General features: G+C 37.9%; 1 protein-coding gene across 3 annotated transcripts in view; it reads left to right on the plus strand.

Annotated features, from left to right (window-relative positions):
- Positions 1-24557, plus strand: part of alk (ALK receptor tyrosine kinase) — a 365934-nt gene that overhangs the window by 189392 nt on the left and 151985 nt on the right. For all 3 annotated transcript variants that reach the window (XM_086094285.1, XM_086094286.1, XM_086094287.1), the window contains one exon: positions 7549-7753. In XM_086094285.1, the coding sequence (XP_085950411.1) occupies positions 7549-7753 (205 nt within the window). The remainder of the gene's footprint in view (positions 1-7548; positions 7754-24557) is intronic.

Here is a 24557-nt window from a genome sequence, read left to right on the forward strand (position 1 = left end):
TACTGTATGTTGGATCTCCGGTTGCCTTGCCATGACAGTACAATACCAAGTGACTTAGAAAACAAAAATGAGACTGATCACGTTAGGGCGGAAGCAGTTTAGGGTTTGATTCATGAATTTCTTAGGGTTCTAATTCAGCGGCTTGATGAATAAAAAAATTACATGTACAATTTAAGGACATTTTATTGAGCTTGCTTCTGATTATACCAAGACAGTATGAGTGACTAAATTTTGTTGCCGAACGTATAATTTAGGAAGCAAAATACATCCTTCAGATTAGTCCTAAAATTTGTACAAAATATTTTTACAATTAATATGTTCTACACACCCACACTAGTCTAAACACAGTATTCTGATTTATATTGTGTTTGTGAAATTTGACTTAAGCAGGCAAAATACACTAATTTTTATCCATCTCAGACAGTGGCCATTTTACCACCTGCCATCACAGTTGCTCAACTAACAACCAATCATGGCTCACCTGTTTTTCTGAAGCTGAGCTACACCCCAAAAAATGCATCTTCCCTCTGGATAATCCATCCTCACTCAGAGAAAGGCAGGATAAGAAGGAGGCTGAAAAACAAAGATTCTACTTGGCAGCCAGTGTGTGGACGTTGGCTTTGGGCTGCCGTGGCCATTTAGAGTGCCTCATTGTCTGGCAAGAGCGCATGCACGTCATGGAGAAAAAGCAGAAGATTGGAGGGGGGGGGGGGGCAGAAGCAACAGCCAGCCTGTGGACAGGTGCTGCAAGATGGTGTGACCGCTTTAGAGTGACTCATTGTTGCAGTGTGGTAAAGGACTGTGACAAATCCATGGAATATATTCCTGGCGCCGGAGGCTTCAAGTGGAGATATTTTGCAGCTAAAACATGTAGAAAAAGAAGCTAGATGAAGTGGCATCCATTTTATCATTTTATCTATCTATCTATCTATCTATCTATCTATCTATCTATCTATCTATCTATCTATCTATCTATCTATCTATCTATCTATCTATCTATCTATCTATCTATCTATCTATCTATCTATCTATCCAGTCTACAGTCTGGGATTATTTATTTACTGGACCAAATATTAGTTACGAATTACAATATTTCATATATATATATATATATAAAAAAATACATTTTGTTATTGTTACAAATATTCATCAAAAGCAGTGATCTCCCACCACCAGCTAAAACATTTAACATAACATATTTTTAGAATGTCAAAATAATTATTAAAACAATTAATCCCCGGTTTAAAAAAAAAAGTAACTTAAACTTGAGTAATTTATTACTCTACACAGACAGCAATGTAAAGAAACTGCAATTTCAAATGTAAGTAACTAGCAATATGAAGTATATTACATTTTGGAAGTATCTTCCCCAATACTGCTCACTGAAAACACTTCAAATTGCTTGACAACTGCCCACATCATTTGCGCAGCAGTCATTGGTATCATTACATTGCTGAATGACTTTCTGTACTTATGCATTGCCTCCTAAATATTATTTTTATTATAGTTGCTCGTTGCTGTAATATGGAGACAAATTCCTTGTGTGATTTTATTTTTTTACATACTTACATACCAATAATGATAATAATTCAGATTTGCTTTAACTTTAAACATCATTTTGTCTTCCAGATGTAACTGATATTAAAGCCCATCTTGTTATTTATATATATATGCCAGTAACTCATGGCCAATCATTTTATTTATGATAGTTTCATCCACCATTGCATTTCAAATAATGTCTGTGTTGTCACTAGCCAGTTCTCACCAAGGCTGTCAGCCAAATCTTGTGCTGTTAAACATCACATCATGGCAGAGCTACAGTATATCCCAAATGACTGCACTAAGTTTAGCTACATTTTGGATTCATGTAGAAAGAAGACACTTTGGGTAAGGCTAACATGAAGATGGCATGCTGCTCATAGTGTGAACGTGGAGCTGTTTCTCAATCTATTCATGAGGCAGTATACACACTCGACACCAGCTTGCATTAGTTACTGGTGACCGGCTCTTTATTTGCTCATGTTAAAGTAAACTTTATCCGCTTTTCACTTTTTTAGATATCGCTTTAATTACATCAATTCAATTATCTCTATACGCTCCCACACAGAAAGGCATAATTGAAGTGATGAAGTGAAGAATACACTAGAAAAGCTGAGAGGTGCTGGATGGATAAAATGTTGCACTTGTAAGTGCACATTTACAGAAGGTTGGGGGGGGGGGGGTGATGCTTAAGCAGAGAATCCGGCAGAGTTCATGACAGTTCAACAGCACAAACTTCATGACTCCGCATGACTAAGCGACCTCCCAACAGTGATGAATGCTCATACTTGGGGTATTCACTCAGACCTCCTGTGACAGGTAATACTGGATAACAAAGCAATGGGAAGTCAAGCTTAAATATATAACAATACAATATTAAGTTAAAATATTATTAAAATTGAGACAACCATATGATTGAGGCAATTGATTTGCATTGGCTTCTTAATTCTGACAATATGTGCTCATCCCTAATTGTGTTTAGTTGACATGTTCCCTGTACTTATATGTCAGTATTCTCTGGGAAGTCCATTTTCTTCACACAATCCATGAACGCACGTATGAGATTTATTGAAGACTTCCTATGGGAGTGAAAATGAGTTTGAACAGCTGTCTGTCTGTAGCACATGTGCTCTGTCTGCGGTTATCTATTAACCTGACCTGAAGTCAGCTCGGATGGGTTTCATTTCACTGGTGATCCTGAATATGGCAAGCAGTAAAAAAATTAATGGGTGGATTATTGTTTGAGGTTGTGCAACACAAACTCACTAGTGGGATTATAGTTGCATTGCCCTGCACCCGATAAGATTGGAGTCTGAATTAAATTAAACTATAAGATAAATTTGAATAATGCAAGGACTGCTATCACAGTTTAAAAGCTTTAGAGGAGAAAAACGGAAACTATAATATAAGAAAAAATAATGATTACATTACATATAATCTTATCCCTATATTGTTTTAATATAAAAACATATGCTTATGAGATAGAACATGTTATACATTATGAAATCAACACAAAAGCATACTTGTGTGTTTGCTTCATTATTTTCTATTTCACTTTAGGCTACACAAAAGAGCATATTCACACACATATAAATATTCTATCCATCTACAAAGCATGTATAAATCGCTTATTTATTCTGTTACAATAAGCTCTGTCCAGAATTGTTTCCTGGCAGCTATTCCAATAGGCTATTTGTACTGGGTAATACAATAGTTAATAGATGTTTTACTTCAGTCCAAAATTCCTTCAAATCTGTGCTGGGTATGCCGGAAAATGCGCTGTACACACACCCTCCAGCACTTGGACCGTCTTTACCAAGTGGATCTTTCATGTAAGGATCTGTACTAATGAGGAAATTGGGCCAATGTGGCTCATACAGCAACATTAAGGGAATAAGTATGGGAGGAAATAATAGACTTGAAACTAAATCAACTAACGACAAAGGAATATGTCACTTGCTCAACGCAGGGCCATAGCTAGTCTTTTGGGGCCCGAAGTCACCCTCCCAACCAGAGCTGTACTGGCCATCTGGCATACAGGATAAATGCCCGTTGGACAGGCATCTTTAGGGGCCAATGCAGAGCTCTTTAATTGTTATTTTACTCCATTTTTCCTTAACAGACCAGCTCACAATTTAGACTGTGCATCAGCAGGCGGGCCTAAGTCAAAATGTCAGGGCCGATTTTTTTGTGCAAGTCCAGTGCCAGTTTAGTTGACAAAAGGTGAGTTAAATAATTTAGACCACTTCGTCTTTTGAAATAAGTTACAATTCTGACGGCTAAAGTTAGCTTACTAATATTCACACAAAATATTTTTAACGTTAATATTTCGACTAAAAAGTGTGAGCTAGATAAAGTCCTTAAAATCCTTCTTGACGATTTTTATTTAAGTGAATCATCTAAATACTTGCATTGAAATTGACAAGGATTGAGAACATTAATCAAGTAGATGTAGTTTACCATTTCACCTGTTTGCTTTCGAGGTGTCTTCATTTTAGTTTGAACACTTCCAGCACTTGTACATGTATATAGAATAACTGTCTAATAAACGCACAGCTGTGAACCTACTGTATAATTAATTGTGTTGCATGCTAAAATTCTTGCTGCTCAAGTTGTTTTGTTCTTCACCATTCTTGTTGTTTATTAGCTGTGTATCTTGATCCTGTTGGAAGATCTTCAACTTGCATCCACAGCCAAGCTTTCTGACATTGGGTAGCACAGTTCGTTCCAGAACACCTTGATAGTCTTGAGTCTTCTTTGCAGGCAGCACAGGTTCTACACACTGCTGGATATAGCAAAGGAGCCCTATAGAACATCTCTGAGCCTGCCATTTGTTTCACAGTGGGTACAATGTTCTTTTCCTTGGGCACACAGCACAGGCAAAATTGTTGGTCCCAATTGGTTAAAGGATGAAAAACACACAATCATCACAGACAAAAATTGAAAGTGATGAGACTGGGATTTGTGGAGATGCCTATTGACAACTCACAATGCTTTTGGGACAATGTGCTAGTGACAAACGTAGTTTTTCACACATGGGGTAGGTACAACTGAAACTAGTTAAATAAACAAGAGTCAAATGCAGCAAGTGTCTTAAAGCAGCAGAGCATGGTCAACACAACAGTATAGTGCATAATGATATGATTTGTGACTGATGTAACTGATCGATCCAAATACCGATAATGATGCTGATGTTGATATTGATATTGATACAGTTATTGATGAGTTCCGTGTTTTGAGATCAATACTTGAGTTTCTGTATCTCTCCTCTATGCACTACTGCAATGTTATCAAAGAGGGGATTTAGATGACTGCATTTGTGTGTGGCAACTCACCACCTACAGCCTAAGTGCTGCTCCGGGCAGTCACAGCATGGAGCCGACACACTTTGCTCCCCCTTTCCCTCTTTTGTTGTGCCGCATGTCATGTGACTTACAGGCACCAGGTAAACAAGCAAATAGACTCAGCCAGCAAGAATCAGCCAGCAGTGTGCACACACACTCAAGCAGCACAGAAAGACGAACCTGAAGGATAGCAGAAAGGAAGAGCGCTGCGTAGCCATAAACAATACAATGGCAATCTGGAAAAAGCGAGTCAAATATTGTGGTAACACAACTCATTTCATTCAAATATTTAAGAAATCACCTGTTAGAAAACAAAACGTTAGTTATTTTTAGCATTAGTTGATATTACTATTCAAACTACCACTCACCATTTTTAAATTGTTGTATTTTAGTTAGCTGAAAAAAAATATTGCTGCAATGCATTTATCCCACATAACGTCACTCTCTTGAAAAATGGCCTAAGCCATTTTTAAAAAATAATATTTTTTTGCCTAAGTCATCTCCTCATGATACAAATACAAATACAAATACAATTTGTTTCCTGAAAAATCGGAAACAATTACTTAATTGTCAATATGTTTTTAAACTTGAAAGAAAAAGAAAAATGCATTAACAACTCAGATTTGATTGACTATAAATATACGAGTGTTTTGTGAAAGTATACTATATACTTGCTATATACACACTATACCAGTGGTGTCAAACATACGACTTGCGGGCCAGAACCGTCCTGTCAGGGCGCCCAATCTGGCCCATGTCGACAGAGCACAACCACCAGCTTTTTACAAAAATTAACTGTTGTTGCCAGGTTTGTCCACTGGGAGAACTTACGGCTACTTAAATGACATTCTGGAATTTGGCTGTTACTCAGGATTTGATGCAAAAGTTTGTGCTCATTTTGGTTATGAAATAAATGGGAATGATTTCTGAATGCACTTGTAATTATTTGCACCAATAAAACTGAAAATGTTCGACCTATCGTGATTTAAAGAATATTAGACTACATACAGGTTCGTCCCAATAGAGATCGAATTTGAGAGAAAGTGGCCCCTGAATTCAAATGAATTTTGACATGCCTGCATTATACTGTAGACAGTGAACATAACGTATTATTTATCCATAAATGTTGTCCAATTCCAAAAGAAAAAAGGCACACAAAAATTAAAATACTGTACATTCAGATTTAGCAATTTCAAATATCACAAGTGCTTCATGAAACTTAATTTACCCATCAATACCCTAAAACAACATTTCCTGGGTAGTGATGACAAAATTCAGCTTCATGTAGCACTTGTGATTTTTTTTTTCTTTTACTCCTCTAGATGTTGCTCTTGGTTTAAAGATATCGTCTAGTGCAATTGAAATTGATTAAATTATAATGTGTTGAGTCACAGAGGTGCCAAACAATTCTGCAAGTGCAAATTGTCATCAATCATTAGTGAAAAGTAGTTACTTTAGAGGCTTATACAGTAACTAGTAACTGCAGCATGTCATGTAGCTGTATGGTGAAATATTGGAGCAGAACTGGTTGTGTCATACAGTCTCAATGAATTAACATGTCATATTTTACACTCAACTTGCAGGTTGTACGCATTAATTAGGCTGCCAGCAACTGGTGATTGCGCTGTAATCACCATCATCTGTGATTCCTTGCAAATGTAGCACGGTAATGCTAATAAGACCTGATAAGGAATTTAATATGACTGAGATTGAATAAATGAATACGAGTACCAGTTGTAAAACACTTGATTACCTTGTGGTGACATAATAATGAGAAATATGATTTGCAAGATTCATTTGAGCAACTACAAGCATGTGAAGTTTGCGTGGTCCCTTCATTTCCTTTCCCGTCCCGCACAACATATGAATTGCATATTGCCGCAAGTAATGGAAAAGGGCGGTTTAAGTGCAGCTGTTGAGATACACAATGAGACATGTGACCCAGTTTGAGAAGTATACTTTAACACAATCTGATCCTTGGTAAACTGCTTTTACTATTATCTAGAAGAGGAACTGATCTGAAAACAAACTGTGGGAATGAAAATAAATATCCACTATTTTAAGATCTAGTTGTCTAGCATATCAAACCATTTTCACTGCAACAACAAAATAATCCATAATGTCACGGTGTCTTCATCTTGAATGCCTCCTGAGAATAATGACATTTTATAATTCTGTCAGATTTGGCTTTGCAATTTTAACTTCAACTCATCAACACTAGATTCTTTAACAGGGTGCATTAAACATTTATATTCTTTTCGAGTTAAAAACTCTGTGATCTTCCGCACACACTCACTTCCTGCCTGACTGAGCACAATAGGTTTGAAAGTGAAATGAGACTTCATATCAATGCAAGAAAAAAAAATGCTTTGATTTTTTTTTCTTCCGCACCTTTTTCAACTTTTTCCTCTGCCAAGGCTCTTATTGGCTGTTTCATTTCATGCATTTTCATTAAGTGCTACAGCCTTCCCTCCAAAGTAGTTTAAATCAAGCACGTCAGCAGCACAGTAATTTCACTCATGATTATCATTTGTGAATGTGCTTACCCTTTCTTGCAAACTATGTGTCTATTTTTAACAATTTGAAGAAAAAAAAACAGAAAATGATTGTGTCTGTTTTAGTAATTGAAGTAAATTTATGCTCAATACTGTTTTCTTGCTCCTAGGTCAGTTCTTTTGGGTGAATGGTTCCTCTTTTGGCGGCCCCTGGGTGCTGAGTCCTTGGCTGTGGAGTGGCCCAACTCCCTGCAGCGTAGACATGGCCTTGTACCTGAACCCTAAGCAAAGTGGCCAATACACCATATGGCTGATTGAGAGGGACAAGCCACAACATGCTCTCTTCTCAACGGACGCGTTACCTCGTATCACAGGGTAAGTAGTTTAGCTTTTGGGTTGTTGCAAAGTCTAACCCATCCAACTACCATACATATCAGATTGAAGAGGTGGGAAAACATGCAATTTTCACAACAGTTATAATGTATGCTTTCATGATGGTCTGGTTCTAGGATTAAAGCAGTTTTTCAGGAATGAAACACTTTACAACATACAGTAACTGGACCGATTCAGTGCTGCATGATGTTGGAGTTTGATAAGAAAGGACTGCATTTTATTTATTTTTAATCTTTATTTATTTATTTATTTTTGCCGCTCTTCACCGTAAGATGTACAGTACACAATTGATACTCATGCATCTATCTAACCCCTTTCTCTCTTTTATTTGGTTTAGTCTGTGACTAAAATAGTCAAAAAAAAATCCCTGGTGTCCTCCCCTATTTGCCTTAGGTTTTCTAAGCCTGATTTCACCCCCGTCTATAGTCACAAGTCAATCACAGGACAATTAAAAATTGGGCAATGACAAAGCTACGTGACATTGATTTTTCGAGATCTGAAAAGCAATTAGATACATTTAAGAATATTTGAATTTCTAACATTTCTGTATTAACAAATTGGATTTTGTTTTAATTTGATGTAAATCACAGTTTAAACAACCAATGAAAATATCTACAGTGTATCTATGCATTTTTTTATACTGCTTCTCCTCATGGTCACGGGTAACGGGAGTATAATGCAGCTGATTTCGGATGAGGTGGGTTACATCCTTGACTGCTGTCCCGACAAAGTAGTAGTAGACAAAGAAGGGTCCGGACAAAAAAATCCCACAGTGAACCACGCCACAAGCAGACTTATGCCGAGTTCACACTGACTGCGTAATGGGTGCAAAGCGTTTACCGTACGGCATCCGTACAGACTGCAATTCACACCGAGTGTGTTGCATGAGCTGTACGTGTCCGGAAAGCTTCACCCGCCCTAACCCTAACCCTGCCTGTCGTTGACATCGATATGCTTTTTGGACATTATTTCTGGGACTTCTACCATGTCTCTTCTACCATGGTTAAGTATATTTTGTGTTTAAATAGTGCTATTTTGTCATGTTCAATTTATCCCGAGCTCGTTTTTAGTCTTTTAAATGTCCGACTCATGTCAGGCTATCAATGAAAAAAAAAAAAAAAAAGTTTATTTTGAAATATACCGGATTTACTTGCTGCCGACACTTGACTTTCTGTCCGGCTCCGGGAAAAATAGAAACCTTGTGGAAACATTCCGCAGCTCCGCATACACACCGCACTGTAGCTGGTGTGAATTGACACACCGACACAAATGCTTTCTTTTAATTGCAGCGTCCGTACGGATGCCGTTCCGCATCCGTTACGCAGTCAATGTAAACGGGGCGTTAGCCATCACCGCCACTGGAAACACAACTTACAGTAAATTAGTGGCTGAATAACTTGAACTTTTTTAGTAGTCGACGCTAAGGTGATGAGAGTTGAGTCGACTTTGACTAATCACCAAATCACTGTGCGCACCAAAATACACATGCTCGCTCGCTCGGTCACTCACTCACTCACTCACTCACTTTCTTCATCGCCCTCTATTGTACCCCGACTCATCCATCCAATCACATTCCGATCCCTTCATGGTCTCGCAGACAGTCAGAACTTGTAAAACACTACCATCGATTCAGGTAACTGCATGAAATATACACAAATAACGTATAGTCAGGGATGTCAAAAGATGGATTTATATTGCTAAATGTGCATATTTAATGTTAATACTAATCATAATAATTAGTAGGCTATAATAAAAATAGTAATTTTATTTGATTAGAATTTTACATTACTATATGACAGAAACATATATTTTATTACGTGACAAATATATGTTGTTGTTTTTTTGAATTTGTTCTCAACTTACAATTCCCACCCTTTTTACTGAATTTATTAGTATAACATGACTTTGGTTCCAGGGAGTAGAACTCAGCCGATTACTCCAGCCATGTTCAGAAGTCTGTAATCTTAATCTTGTGAAGGCATTGATGTCTTCTTCATCTCTGCATATGGCTGTCATATACATGTGCGTCTCCATATGTGTGCACATCTTTAGGCAGTACTAATGGCGGCATGCTTTTTTTCATGTGTGACAGATCAGATTGTGTGTTTGCATGCGCTCATTTGTAGTCAAAATGTGTCATCCTCCCACAGCATCTCTGCCTCAGCTGTTTGGAGAAAAAATCACAAAAACTGTTCCAAGAATGGGGGTGGTTGTGTGCTGAATTCTTGAGAAAATGTTTTTACAGAATAAAAGAAGCAAGCCAACTGTGGTCACCTTACTAATTTCCAACCTGCACACTTGCATTTTAATTTGATTAATGTTTGCCAAGTTGGAAGCAAGCCAACCATCCTTGTGCATTTTAACTTGGTAGAAAGCATTTTGTTATGAAAGATTTAGATGTGCTTAAAACAAACAGATTACACCTTTATTGTGTGTTGTGACTTCATAATCACTCACTTCATTGACTTACATTAAAACAAATGACACAACAATTCATAAAAATTAGAATAAACCAAATATATGCCCGTTTTAACCGAGTCATTACACACATTATTACCTCAGTGTTTTTTCTCACTGACTATAACATTAACTGCTCATTTGTGAATATTTTCAGATAAGATTATTCTTTTTGCAAACAAGGTAATTGATGATTATTTTAGCACTCTGTCGCCAAAAAATGGAGAAGACAGCAGAAGTAGAACAATACACAGTGATGAATGTTGGTGAACCACTAAATACTTTTAGCAAATCAAGTATAGCATTTCTTTCATGATCAACAAAACCAAGAGGTGGCGCTTAAAAAATATTTTAAACAACATATCTGTTTATATTATTAAACTTGATGGACTTGAAGGGTCAAATCATAATCTTAACATGCTTCACCGGTCGTCATTTTGTCTTGGTGTGCTAACTGATGCATTTTTATGAAATATGGTCGGTACGTCTAAATGCAAGCCTCAACAAATGTGTTTCAACTGAACATGCCATCTTTCAAAGCTCCGTAAGGTCCACATCTGCAACGAACCGATCTTGACTAGCACACGGTCAAACAGCTTCAAATGTTAAGAGACTGTGACTAAATTACTGATTGATCAATGTAATATACATTATTCATCGATTGAAAGTCGGGTGCAAACGGCATTGCAGTATGGGCGTTGATGATCAACTGCTTGTGTGACAAATTGCTTTTGATAGAATCATTTGGCTTCAGCACCCTGCGCAGACTTTAAAACAAGTCCATTTATGTAACAATGATTTTCTTGAATTAATAATAATGATACATCTATTCCACAAACAGTCAAATGAAGGTGAACAAGAGCAGGATGGATGCATTCCTCCACAAACTCCAGCTTCATGTCCCTGCGGAGTTGTGGGGACAATTGTCACTGGATCTAGAGGCAATAAGAATGCCAAGGACTCCGATTTTCGGCTTTCTGCTGGATTATATGTCAAGCACATGGAAGGAGCCATACTGTACATTTGTGCATAATGCAAGTGTGTCTGAAGGCTCTGCGCGCATTCACTGCAAAACTCTGCAGAGGACATTACATACAGACCTTAGATGAAACAGTTTGATGTCACCTTCTCTAACTTTGGGAAATTGCTTGTCTGCGCAACAGAACCATGACGCATACACGATAATCCCTTCAACCTGCATGTCCACAGCTCCCAGGCAGGCTTTAAAATATAGATTTGGGAAGTGGGACTAAAAGTTCTTATATTTGTGAAGGACTGTGTGCATAGGCATGTAACAATGTATGTTCAGTAACCCTATACAATAGTTTTCCTCTGGTATGTCTATTGTGTGCAGCCTACAAAAATAATCTTTGATTGTGTCACCTCATGTTAAAGTTCGATGTGGGAAGGAGGATCAAATAGAAGACATGGGAAGAAAGCCGGTTTATAATTTGAATATTTATTGACTGAGTTGAGGAATGGGCTAGCGGAGTCAAATCCGGACAGGGTTGCGAGATGAGGTTTACATGTGTGGGGTTCAAGTGATTAAAAGGCAAGGCAGAGGAGTACAGAGGAAGGATGCCGGTGCAAGAATTATGAGAAGTATATAAATTGCTTGGACATAAGATAGTAGTGACGGAATATGATGATGATTGTTTGCAGCTGGGTCCCTGCTCCAACACGGGTACTGTATCTCCAAACCTGCACACAGACACACATGTGGAGGGGCGAAAGAAGTTGAAAGCAGCAGACCTGACACCTCAGTCAGCACGTATCCTTCATCTCCGCTTTGACTTGGGTTTTTGTTGAAATCCCTCCTAGCTGACTACACCATTATTCATGGCAATTATTATACAAAGTGTGTGTGAGTGGGGTCATTGTGACAATTCTATCTTCCTTGCGTTCAATAAAGCACCACTGTGGCTCTCGAGGGCATTAGAACTGCACGACATATCGTATCATATTACTTTGGAGGACCAAAACTGCCAAAATTAAAAATAAATAAAAGAGAAAATAAATGAATAAAAGAGAAAATAAAAATGGATATAAAAATGGATATAAAAAATATAATTAAAAAATTAAATACAAAAAATAAATATAATTGAAAAAAAAACTATATATATATATATTAGTGCTGCCAAAGTTAAAGCATTAACTGATTAATTAATCACAAAAATGATCGCATTAATCATGAATTAATGCAGATTAATCGCACTATAAATTTTTACCATAGATTATCCTTTAGCGTGAGAGCGGATGGCTACATTTAAAGTAGCACAGGTTGTGTTTGAGCAATAAACATCATTACATGTATTAAAGAAAAGCATTTAATAAATGTTTGCGTATCACATTTAGAATATTTGTTCATGTCAAAATATATTTTTTCATTTTAAATTATGCAAGAAAATAACTGATTACAAAAAGATGAGGATGAGTGTGTGCAGTGGATCAAAAAACAATAAATGTCAAAATAATTAACATATCAACGGTGCTCTTCAAATTTGGCGGGAAAAAAGCCTTTTTTTTATTAAGCGATTAATCATGATTAATCCAAATTCTAAAATGTGATTAATCTGATTAAAAAATTTGATTAATCTGATTAAAAATGTAATAGTTTGACAGCTCTAATATATAGTAAAAATATGTAAAAATAAAAAAACGATATTCAAAAAATATAAATAAATAAAACAATAAATGTAGAAATAAATACAAAAATAAAAATATAAATGTAATAAAATATTAATCAGTAAATAAAAACGCTGTGCTCTCACATTTATTTATTTCGTGCTGCAGACACTCCGTCAGGTCAAAATGATATTCAAATGAGGAGGTGGTCCTAAGCGTGTTTTGGGTTGGGCTTCACTGTCACAGAGCGTTTTTATTGATTGATTGATATTTAATTCTATTTATATATATTTTTTATTTTTTTATTTCAACATTAATTTTTATATTTTATTTTTTTTAATCTTGTTTTTATTTTAACTTGTATCTATTTATATATATGTATATATATATATATATATATATATATATATATATATATATATATACATATATGTTTTTTACTTTCATTTATATCAATTGTTTTGTATTTTCTATATTCGTTTTAATTAATTTTTTTCATTTATTTATTTGTTTAGTCATTTAATTATTTTTTATTTTGGCAGTTTTAGTCCTCCATATATTACAGCTATATTGCAGGGACAAATTTCCCCACTGAGGGAGGGTTGCCTTTTGCCAGGTTAAGACATTTTTCACTGTACTGCTGCGCTCTGTTCTGTGAACCAGCAGCAACAGATCGACGCGCTGTATCCTGCGGTCGTAGGAATCGAACTCTGTTTCCCTGTGTCCTGCAAAGTAGAGCATTTACAGCTTATCTGAAGTAACAATTCAATAATAATTCAGGGCTTCCTAATGGCTTAATCACAATGCAGTTTTCACTTTCTCAGGAGCCTTACTGAGGGCTAATTTACAGCGAAAAACAATAAGGATGCCCGAAATAGGTGACACACAGAACCAATGATGTTAACGCTGTGTGAGAAAAAGTACAACTGAGCGTTTTGCGTGGATGCTCTGACTATTTGCTAAGTAAAACCGAGTCAATGTAATTGGCATTTGAAGGAGAGTCTGAAAAGTTATTGAGTCTGTCCATGTCTAGATGTTTTCTGAAGTGTTTCCAGAGAGACACGGCAGCAACGGAGAAGTACGTCTGCTGATTTGTCATCCCCCTTAATAGTCTGGGAAGAAAACATTACAGTCTCAAATAAGCGCTTCAAGCCTATATCCTGAAATGAAATATTTTTGTGATCCTCATCTTACAGTGTCTACATCTTGTTTACTTCTTCATCTTATCTCCGGTTTATTTGCATACGTAACATCAAGCACCTTGGAGTTGTTCCAGCAAGTCGACTGAGTTCATAATGTCTTTCCCCATAAAGCTGTTAATCAAAGTTTCAGGGTAAATTGTCACACATAGACGCAGGATTAGGGGTGTAGAATGCAACGCCCGCGTCATGGCTTCCAACTTTACATCATCCGCAAGTCTTACAATTCCTTAAAACGTGCCGATCTTTTGCATGGACCCCACCCAGTCAATTTCTGCTTCTGCAAATGTCAAGGACTGTGTATGCCTCGGCTCTGCTGATTTTAAAGGGAATGAGGGGATTTGCTTTGATTGGCCGGGAACCAAGTCACCTGTGTTCCATCCCACAACGGCGCAATTGTAGGGAAATGCCTCTTTCTACATGCACTTATCTACTTAAATACCAAAAGAAAGACAAGTACACCCATGCACACAGTTAGATTGCTCTTTGTAATAGACTTGCGCAGGGCACAAAAATAGGGCTCCTGGTTGTCTTGCAGCTTCCGCCATGTCTCGACATTCCATGGGAAACAGCTGCGCCACATTTGAAGACATAGAGAGAAGCCACTTTGATTGGACACGGTTTGAGTCGGCTGTGTTGATGACCAAATGGCGCAGATCGTCTCTTTCTACTTACGCCAAGCTGCTGGGTGTACAAAATTGCCAAAACTTTGTCACACTTGATCCTCGGCGCTGGGCATGAAAATTGGCCCCTAAAAGTCATCTATGAAATTTGGAAGAGGGTAATCCACCTGTGCTCTACAGATGCATTATGACCATTTTCATCCATGACTCGCTCAAACAGGCATTCACGAAGCTCTGATTGTTGTTGTGATTTCTTGGTTTTCAATAATCACAAATGATATGAATGACAAGCCCTTTCCACACAATGCCATGCTGACGTCCCAGTACATCAAATTACATGTAAATGGAGCAACCCGTGTTGTCTGTGTGGAAGTGCACATATTCCTGACAATAAGCTACTTTGATGTGTCAGTCTGAAAGGGACAGGCTAATAAATCTCTGCTCCACTGTTATGCCTCTAATGCAGAAATTTTCCTTGAATCCGGTGTGGAAGCAGCTATAATTGGATGTGTAGCAAGGTCAGCGCAAGAACGACAGTTGTTTTCAAGGATCATGGGCAGCGAGTCTTGGGTGTTAAAGTTCACAGACCGGTCGTGGCTTGCAGCGTTTTGTCTCTTTTATGGCCCTGATACTACGGTAGGAGCCAGTAAATTCCCATCCTGCATTGATCACTTCAACACAAGATAGACTTTTTCAGTGCCAATACTCTTATAATAAATATATTTTGAATTCCGTGAATTCTGTTCCCATCCAAATAGAATTTTTTTTGTTTTCATTGAAATCATTGATCATGATTAGAAAATGATTGCGTGCTCAGTTCAAAACAAAATCTGTTTTGATTTCGACATTCATTAAAGATTATCGGGTCATTCCATGCCAAATCTCCCTAAAAATCTGAACATTTCAACCAAGCAGATTTTGATTTTAATGAGTTTTGCTGTGCTGTGATAGTGATGGGAGAACAGTAAATCTCAAATTTTAGGGGTTTGGAAGCTACGGCCCGCAGAACTTTTATATTTTCAGCCACCTTTAACCTTTAGTTCTCAGGCGCTACTGGGTCAATCTTCACAAAACAGGTATTGTTGGAAATGGGAATCAACAAGGACTCCAAATCTGCAATCATTCAGAAGATCGGTGCATATTTTAATACCATTTTGACCCTTTGTTTTGGTTGATCTTGAAATTGTCTTGTGGACCACGTGACATCCCTTTTTATTTAAAATACAACATTTGGCAGGCCGTAGCTCCCAACCCCTTGCTCCGATTGGCCTAAAATTTGAGTTTTAGTGTTGTGCCATCACTCTTAACAAGTACATCGAGTTTCATTAAGTCTGCTTGGTTAAAACCCCACTGGGTGATTTGGCATGGAATGCCCCTATCATTCACATCTATCAACACTTCAGTCATAACACATTGAGTATTGCTCTGTGCATTGAAGGTCACTCTGAAATCATGAAAATCCTCCCCCCCCAAACCAAATAAAAGCTTTGGCTTCGGCCATTAGCCAGCAAACAGATGTCCTGTGCAAGAGCAGTCACACACCTTAAACATCAAAATCCACAAGTTTGGTGCAGGGGTGAGTAAAAAATATATTTGACTCACCAAATTGTCTTCACCCGTGAAATCTTCAAACTCATAATTGCGGAGATCATTGCCGTTCATACGACAGCCGGGTAGATGCATCGGTTATCCAGATAAGCTTTTTTTCTTTTGGATAGCCGCTGGGCGTCATGAGCATAGTTTCTTTGGCCCATTCCAGATGGATAATCACCTCCCGTCACTGTTATTATTTGCTTGAATGATTACCGTATTTTGGCTGGCTGCTCCAGAGGAGTTGAGGTGTCGATTTTCCAAAAACTTTGACTCCCTGGGTGGTTTTGGATTAAAAAAAGAGACTTTTCTGGGCTAGCATGGCATTCATCCGGTGTGTCAACCATGCAGAGAACCATGTTTTAATGGGAGTCTAAGAAAATGATTTCAAGCTGTCTATTGTGCTTGCAAGGCGGTTGCTGTTGGGCTTTCCCATTGATCCATGTCTTTAATGTTCTTACTCTGGCCCATATTTGGAAGAGGAACAGATGGTCGTTATGGTACCTTCATGAGTGCTTCCCTTCTACATGTAGCCACTTGAGCTGCACTCATGCATATGTTCATTATTTCCAAGCACTCGATTACAGCTCCAATACATGGCCTGAGGCACCTGTGCTGCACACTCCACTCCGGCAGCTGCAAAATGTGCATATAGGGATTTTCACTCAAAGGTTCTCCAATTCATCACAAAACAAACAGATCGGCTGGAGATAGGCTAAATCGCCACATGGAAATTGGCTATTAGTTTTCCTTTAATTAAAACTGAAATTGGAAATTCTTTGCTGCATGCTCCAGTGGAAATGTCATGCAGCATAATTGTAAAAGTGATGAGGCAAAAGTTAAATTATTAAAATAGTAAAAGCATTTAGACTGTTTGAATGGAAGCTGACAGCACTTTTGGAAAACAACTTTGGCTCTGCTGGGACTGAAGCAATGTTTGTTTTGCGTAGGCATCCTAGAGAAGACTGGAGTGAGTTGGACATGTGCAATATTATAACGAAAATGGATTCTAAATCAGCGATGTAAACATCTATAACACTTTGTTCTGTCTCAAAAGAGAATAGGACAGCAGACACCAACAAAAACACAGTTTGGTCGCATCAAAGTTGTATGATGAGGGAATTAGCAATATAAGGCACATGTTATAAATAAATCTCAGGTTTATTTATATTGAGAACAAATTTTCTAAAAGACAAAAAATCATAAAACCTAATTGCTGTGGAGGCAATGTTTTAACTTTGCGGTCCTGCTAGTTTTATAGTTATTGTTTTTTAGTGTAATTCAACCTTCCAACACTGGGTGGAAACACATTACTCTTCAAAAGTGTATATGTTTGGAAGATGATGACAACATTTCTCAATCCTCTTCCATCTGGCGTTTTTACACATTCATAAAGCAACGGCTGGAGATTCATTTTATAATGTACGTCTGTGGCCATGATCATTGATGTATATTGAGAGTTGATAACTAAGTTAGATTGGAAAAAATATGTAGTTTGTGTATTGCATGATGATGGGATAGGATGATGTGGGATGGTACACATGCTGATTTATTTAAGTAAAAGTAAAAAGCAGTGCATTAAATAATTAGTACTGGAATAAAACTAGTTGTAAATGTACAGTAATGAAGTATTTGTATCTTGTTACTTCCCATCTCTGCTCAGTGTCACAGAGTAGATTCCCCTTTAGCAAAGCAACTGGGATAGCTGCTTAGCTATCTGGCTAACAACTAGCTAATTTCAGACAGCAGTGGTGACTGTAATTGCTCACAACGAGTGGCAGATCCCAACTAATCTTTTTGTGGACAAACTCAGTTCTCTCAGAATCTTATCTATCAATGCTATTTTGTCAAAACTGGCCTAAACTAGATTTTTAACTGTTTATGGGTGGGGCCCATGTGTGTGAATAATTCGTCATCACTTGGTGTAACATATTGTTTGAGCTCAAACACATAAGTACAATAAAATAGGCAATTAAAAAGAACCTCAAAATAAAGATATGTAATATTAGTAGGCGTGGCTCTATTTTTGTCAAAAGGGGGCTTCAAAGCTTTTGCGTTTGAACTCTTCAGATGTTCACATGAGCACAATCCCCTTGCTGATTCTAACTCACCAGTTGTGCAAGAAACTGGGAATCTCATTGTAAATGTAAGTTAAATTTAAATAGGAAAACCATAACCATAGTTCTAGTTTTATGATTGAAAATCTCTGACATAGCTTTAATGCATCATAGAATAAAACAGCATGAGAAAAAGATCATGTCTTAGTTTCTCCAGGGAATAGCTATCAGGACACATCAAAAACTTTGGAGGAGAGCTGTGAGGCTGTGATAAAAAAACAAAACCAACACTACTCATGTACTTGTCTAGAAAATCACACAGTACCAGAAAACCCTCTGACACAAGGGATGCCATCTCAGGAGTCTTTCAAGATTTCTTGAACCACACAGAAAACAGAGCATGTTTGTTGCGGCTCAGTCATAAACTGGTACAGGATCCAATTTTAATCAACCATGTAAACCTCCTCCAAAAACAGACTTGATATCCTGGTTGTTTGAATAGTATGACAACATCTTTTTGAAGCTGAAACATTAGAATTCATTAACGGGGACTGTGAATTAACTTTTATATTATTTCTATACAACATAGACATACAGTATAAGTAGCATAAATAATTTCCTCAACAGGAAATTCATCCATTTTTAATTGTAGGTGATAACACAGACATGTATGTATCATGTTGTGTTGATTAGGGGCTGGTATTACAAGTTTGACTTGTTTCTGCACCCTTTCATTTCTTTAAAAGATGAAATAAACAAATAAATTAAACAAAATCGAATGAAATCTCTCCCCATAGATTTTGATCGTTGAACTGAAACAAAGTGACGTCAGTAGCGATTTTGCCAGCTTAAAAAGTACATTTGATTGAGCCTGGTTTGTTAAAACGTGATCAGCCCGTGTCAGGCTGTCAACATCAGTGTGCAGTCCTTTTTGTCGATTAAACTGCCTTTAAAAAATTATCCGATAGCTCCTGGCTAGCTACTAGCAGCTAACACTGAAGATGCTAATGCTGGACACCGGTGCTGAATGCTGGCAACAGGCACCGTATAATACAATGTCAGTGTAATTAAGTCTGTGTTTTAGAGTCCTCAATCAGTGATTGAACTTCATTTCACATTTCACAACGACATTGTGTTGTTGACGTCCGAGGCAAAAGCATCTTATTCACGGGATTGCTTTTGTGTTAACATAATCAGTTCACATTTCTAATGAACAAAAACTGTTTTTCGTGTCTCTTAGCCGCAGTGATATCATCCCATCCATTATCTGAACCGCTTATCCTCATGAGGGTTGCGGGCCTGCTGAAGCCTATGCCTGCTATCTTCGGACAGTAGGCAGTTCAGACTGCTTTATAAGTAATGGATGACGACGGTGATGTCAACTATTGCTACTATAGACTTTAGACTTATTAGAATGCACTGATCAAATGTCTATGATGTGCTCAATGTTTATTTTAAACCGGCCTGATAACATTTTGGGTTATTTATTTGGGGTGCAACAGATTTTGCATGCCATGTTCACAGCTGGCTAACTAAAGTCCACTACAGGGGGGGAGCAAACTAGAATTACATTAAAATAAACTAACGTTTAAAAAAAATGGATGGACCCTTAACCACTGATGGTGCTAACGTGTCACCCGGCTGGGTGTTCAGTGGGGTGATAGCTCATCAAATATGTAAACACTGTGTGACATCACAGCAGACAGGACAGCAGGAAACTTTAAAAAATGCAGTAAATTAAACAAAGACAAATGTAGCATGGTAAGTCAAGCAATATATGGAAATCCAGTGGTGTAGCGAGATCAGGGTGGGGCTGCTGAATTTTAAGGGGGTTAGGTACTGAACTGACTGAAAGGCGAAAGAGATAAAGGTTGCCCTTAGTTTTGTTATGCAGGCAGCAAACTCTATGACCTTATTAAAAATAGAAGTAGCCCATCCATCCATTTTCTACAGCACTTGTCCTCGTTAGGGTCATGGGTAAGACAAACAATTCACACACAAAAAACGAACTCCCTACGGTCCGTAAGCGTCCAAGACCATCATTGGGATAAGTTAACCCGAAACCAACTTGTCGACTTTACTCCACAGTTAAGTTTAGAGTGTGATGGTGGCTAATTGCTAATCACGTGTTTTTGGCTTGACGGGGAGGCAGAGCCCCTGAATGAACTTATCACATCAATCACATTAATTGATCTAAATTGTGTTCCATTTCTGAATGCGCAATTTTAGTAGGTGAGGGACAACCAGGCAACCAGTGAAGAGGGAAGGGAGGTTGGGTGATGGCGAAGTCAGGCTCCAGCAGGATTTTCAACAACTCTTCAGTCCGCACTATCGAGGCAGAAATTCTTCCACTATACGCAAAGTGGTCCATGATTATTTGCAAACACATTCCCACAATGCGGAACCCGCTTCTATGGTGAACCCAGAATGAGAAAATTTTTGCCTTGTCGAAGTCAGTGTCTAGATATCCATTGTTGGTAATACGGATAATTGGAAAGCATCCTCCTGTATTTTTTCTTAATATATAGTACCGCACTGAAATATATTAATGACATCACCAACAAACTTGACTTACATCACATTAGTGTGAACTTACACACATACATACAGTATCTGAAGTGGTCAATAGCAACCATTAAAATTGAAGAGTCGAGAATAGAACATTGCACTTTTGTGTTTACTTAATATCACACATAAAGCTACCGTGTCACATGAATGATGAGAGCAAGGCTTTACAATTTCCTAATGTCTTCAGTTAATCTGCTACGATCATTAGTCATTGCCTAATAATAGTACCTTGTTACGAAACCCCCCAAAACAAAACACATAGCTGGCATCGAGCCGAAACCTTGTACCTCCAAAAACGACACGTTTTTTCAACCGTTAGCATTGAATCATCAAATAGAAGAAGGCAATTTCAACACATTGTATCGGTCAAATTACACCCACATATGTTGACCAAAAGTACAGTGTAGAATTTTTTAAAAATAGGAAATGTGCCAAATTGTCACATACGAGGTCATATATCTATATTATCTATATATATATATATATATGGCTACAGACTCCCGCTACCCTCTCTACAGTGTATTATTGACTGTTGTTTATGTTATATATGAAGCAAAATCCTTCCACGTAAGCTTTCTTTCTTTTCAAGAATAAACCCAATTGTGGCCACATCTGAGGTATTTTATAGATTTTGGTCCAATCTAATGATGGTCTCATTTACATTGCATTACACTGCAATTTAAAAGGTGAACGCACACAAAGTTTCATTGATTCCAACCGCTTGTCCTCATTAGGGTTGCGGGTGAACGGGAGCTGATGATGGAGGTGAACCCAGCAGACTTTGGGTGCGAGGCGGGATACACACTCAACTGGTCACCAGCCAACCACAGCGCATGCACATTCATATAGACAAGCAAGGATTAACCCTTACATTCAAAAGCTGCTTTTATAGGTTTCCTGGTAAATTGGCACATCATAGACAAAACATTATAGTTGGTATTTAAGTGCTAGTGTTGTGTCATTCCCGTTTCGTTAAAAAGGAACTAATCTTTTCAGTGAACGTGAGTGAGCGATTGCCTCCTGAAGTAATTTGTTATTTTCTTAGTTCATTTGAGCTCAGCCACACACATATCGTCAATCTTTGCGAACGACCAATCAGCAGCCAGAAGGGGTAAAGGATGGAAGTGAACGATTTGGTGAACAAATCTTTTCAAAGAACTGATTCTAATGATTCAGTTCACTTTAAAAAAAAAACAGTCATACCCATCAACATTTCTTCCATGCAGTGAGTTTTGGGTGTTAAACGTCATGCTAGCTTACATGACGGCAGCGTTCGCCACTGTTAACGTCATTGATGCTACCTTGGAAGCCCAAACAATTTGCAGGTAGACTTCACTGCCCCAGTCCACATTGGTTCCCTTACATAACATCCCTTGTTCTTATGCAAACCTCTCTTCAATTCAGTCTACTGCTCCTTCCTCCACCATGATGCACCTCCTGCCAATGATCACAGACATCACCCTGTGTTATCGGTAACACTTCTTCACCTGTCAGCCCAGGGGCCCATTTCAGTGGAGATGAAAGTGTGGCAGGGCTTTTGATAGCACCATTTATTACATGGATTCTACTTGATAACCAAAGGACAAGAGACAAACAAGACCCTGTTGGCAATTTTAGATCTAAGGAAGATCCGCTGCCAGTACTGAACCCTTTGCTCCATGTTTTTGTACACATGCCACTGCTCCTTGTAAGCAACTGGTTTTAGTTGCACTAACAAATGTAATGAAACTCAGCAGAGTATCTATTTTTTACATTATTACTATTATTTTCCTGGGGATCCCATGACAGGCAGGAGTCCTAGAATTCGGACCTCTTTAGACTTGGATGCTAATCTACCCGTTAATTCTCCTTTTTCCCCCAAAAAAGAAGCACTAAGAGAATCAATAAATAATTGAATTTCCATCTCTAGTTACTACAGACGGCCCGTGTATTTGCCTGTCAGGTGCATTTTATTTATTGAACGATAAGTCAATACAGTAATTATCATGACAGGCCTAGGTATTTGTTTCTACTGGAAACATTGTGCGATTTGGGATTTATTTTCTTCTTTGTAGGTATTCAAATTGTGTTGGTCATGCTACAAAATGTCAATACAAAATGCTGTACTATGATCTTGGCAAACGGGGCTGCTGTGGCCACCAGGAGCATAATGTTAATGTTGCATGAAGTATCTCTTGCACATCTCAAAGATTCTCAATGAGGTCTGGGCTGGGGAAATAATTTATCATGCTTCCCAAACAATGGCTTTACTTTTTGAGCCCAATGAAGCCTTGCTTTGTGATATCTGTGCCACCAAGGAGGAATAATAGAACTCTTCATTCCGGTAGAAAGCTTATGGGGCACAAAACATTGTTAAACCTGACCTACTGAAGCAATTCCAGATCGTCACACTGTACCCATAGGGTTGGTGGCAAAATGCACTATGCACTATATAGTCAATCATACTTAACCAGCCTCATATCTTTCTCCGATGTGCCCATCACGTGTTTTGTTTTTGTTTTTTAACAATACAGCACAAAATGTACCGTGGCCCTAAGATCTTGAGGATATTATATCATTAAAAAAATGTTGATAATGTTTTGTGTGTGGAGATTCGACGAAGCATCGAAGAGTGTGTGGCTGTAAGTTTTTTGTGATGAGTCCATTTGTGTGGTGTTCAGCTGCATCGCTCAGCGTGCAGCAGATTTTAGATTGATCACTTCATCAAAGTGTGATTGTGACTGATGGTGAAATTATACCACTTCTGCTCAGTGATTTAAGAAAAACTGCCTTACTTTGATCCATTTGAAATATTTATTTTGTACCACTTTTTCTATTTTGCTGTAATTACACCCATAACAAAACGTGTCTTACAGCAGTTGTTTTATCAATTGAAAACATGAAATCACATGTTGCTCAATGAAATATGAAATATATTAATTGCTGCAGTAATTATCCAATCCTCTTACCAATTATCGTATTATTCCACAGCTCTGGAAAACATTCCACTACTTCATTGGTTGCAACATTAACACAGTTGTATCTTGATCATCAATCCAGATGTTGAATTTTATGACCAGCTGATATCAATGGAATAAGTGCTCATCAAACAAGCTACAATTTGCCAAAGAATTGTATGGCAATCATTAAGCAGAGAATCAAGCAAACAAAAATAACATTTTATTTGAAGCAATAGCATTCCTCTCATTATAGCCGCCGACGTATGATGATGGATTCAGTAAATACTGTTTTCTGTCAGTGTCTTTCTTGTGCCTACCTGCATTAAATTGCATGTGTCATTTTTCAGACAGAGATGATTCAAGCAATGGGAGCCTCATGTTAGCACACTCACACCTGCCACCTTTTCTCATTAGGCACAGACAGGCCTGGTCATCCTTGCACACTTCATTAGTAGCCTAAAAAGTCTGACAAATCCGTGCTGATCAAAAACAAGGCACAACTTACTAACGAGGTTCACACATGTTTCTTATCCACAAACCCTAATTGGTACAATCCTCACACGCTCACCTAAGAAATGATGTACCCCATTCCTTTGCCTTGTCTTAATTGTGATGAGTGCCTACATCTATTGTACCTTGATTGTAAATCATTTATTTGAATGCCTCTGGCGGTCCTTTCATTCTATATAGCGCCATAGAAAGCCAGTGTCTACCTATTCTCTGTGTTT

This window comes from Leptonotus elevatus, chromosome 14, assembly GCF_054856555.1.
Source record: "Leptonotus elevatus isolate MCC_2025b chromosome 14, RoL_Lele_1.0, whole genome shotgun sequence".
Taxonomy (NCBI): Eukaryota; Metazoa; Chordata; class Actinopteri; order Syngnathiformes; family Syngnathidae; genus Leptonotus; species Leptonotus elevatus.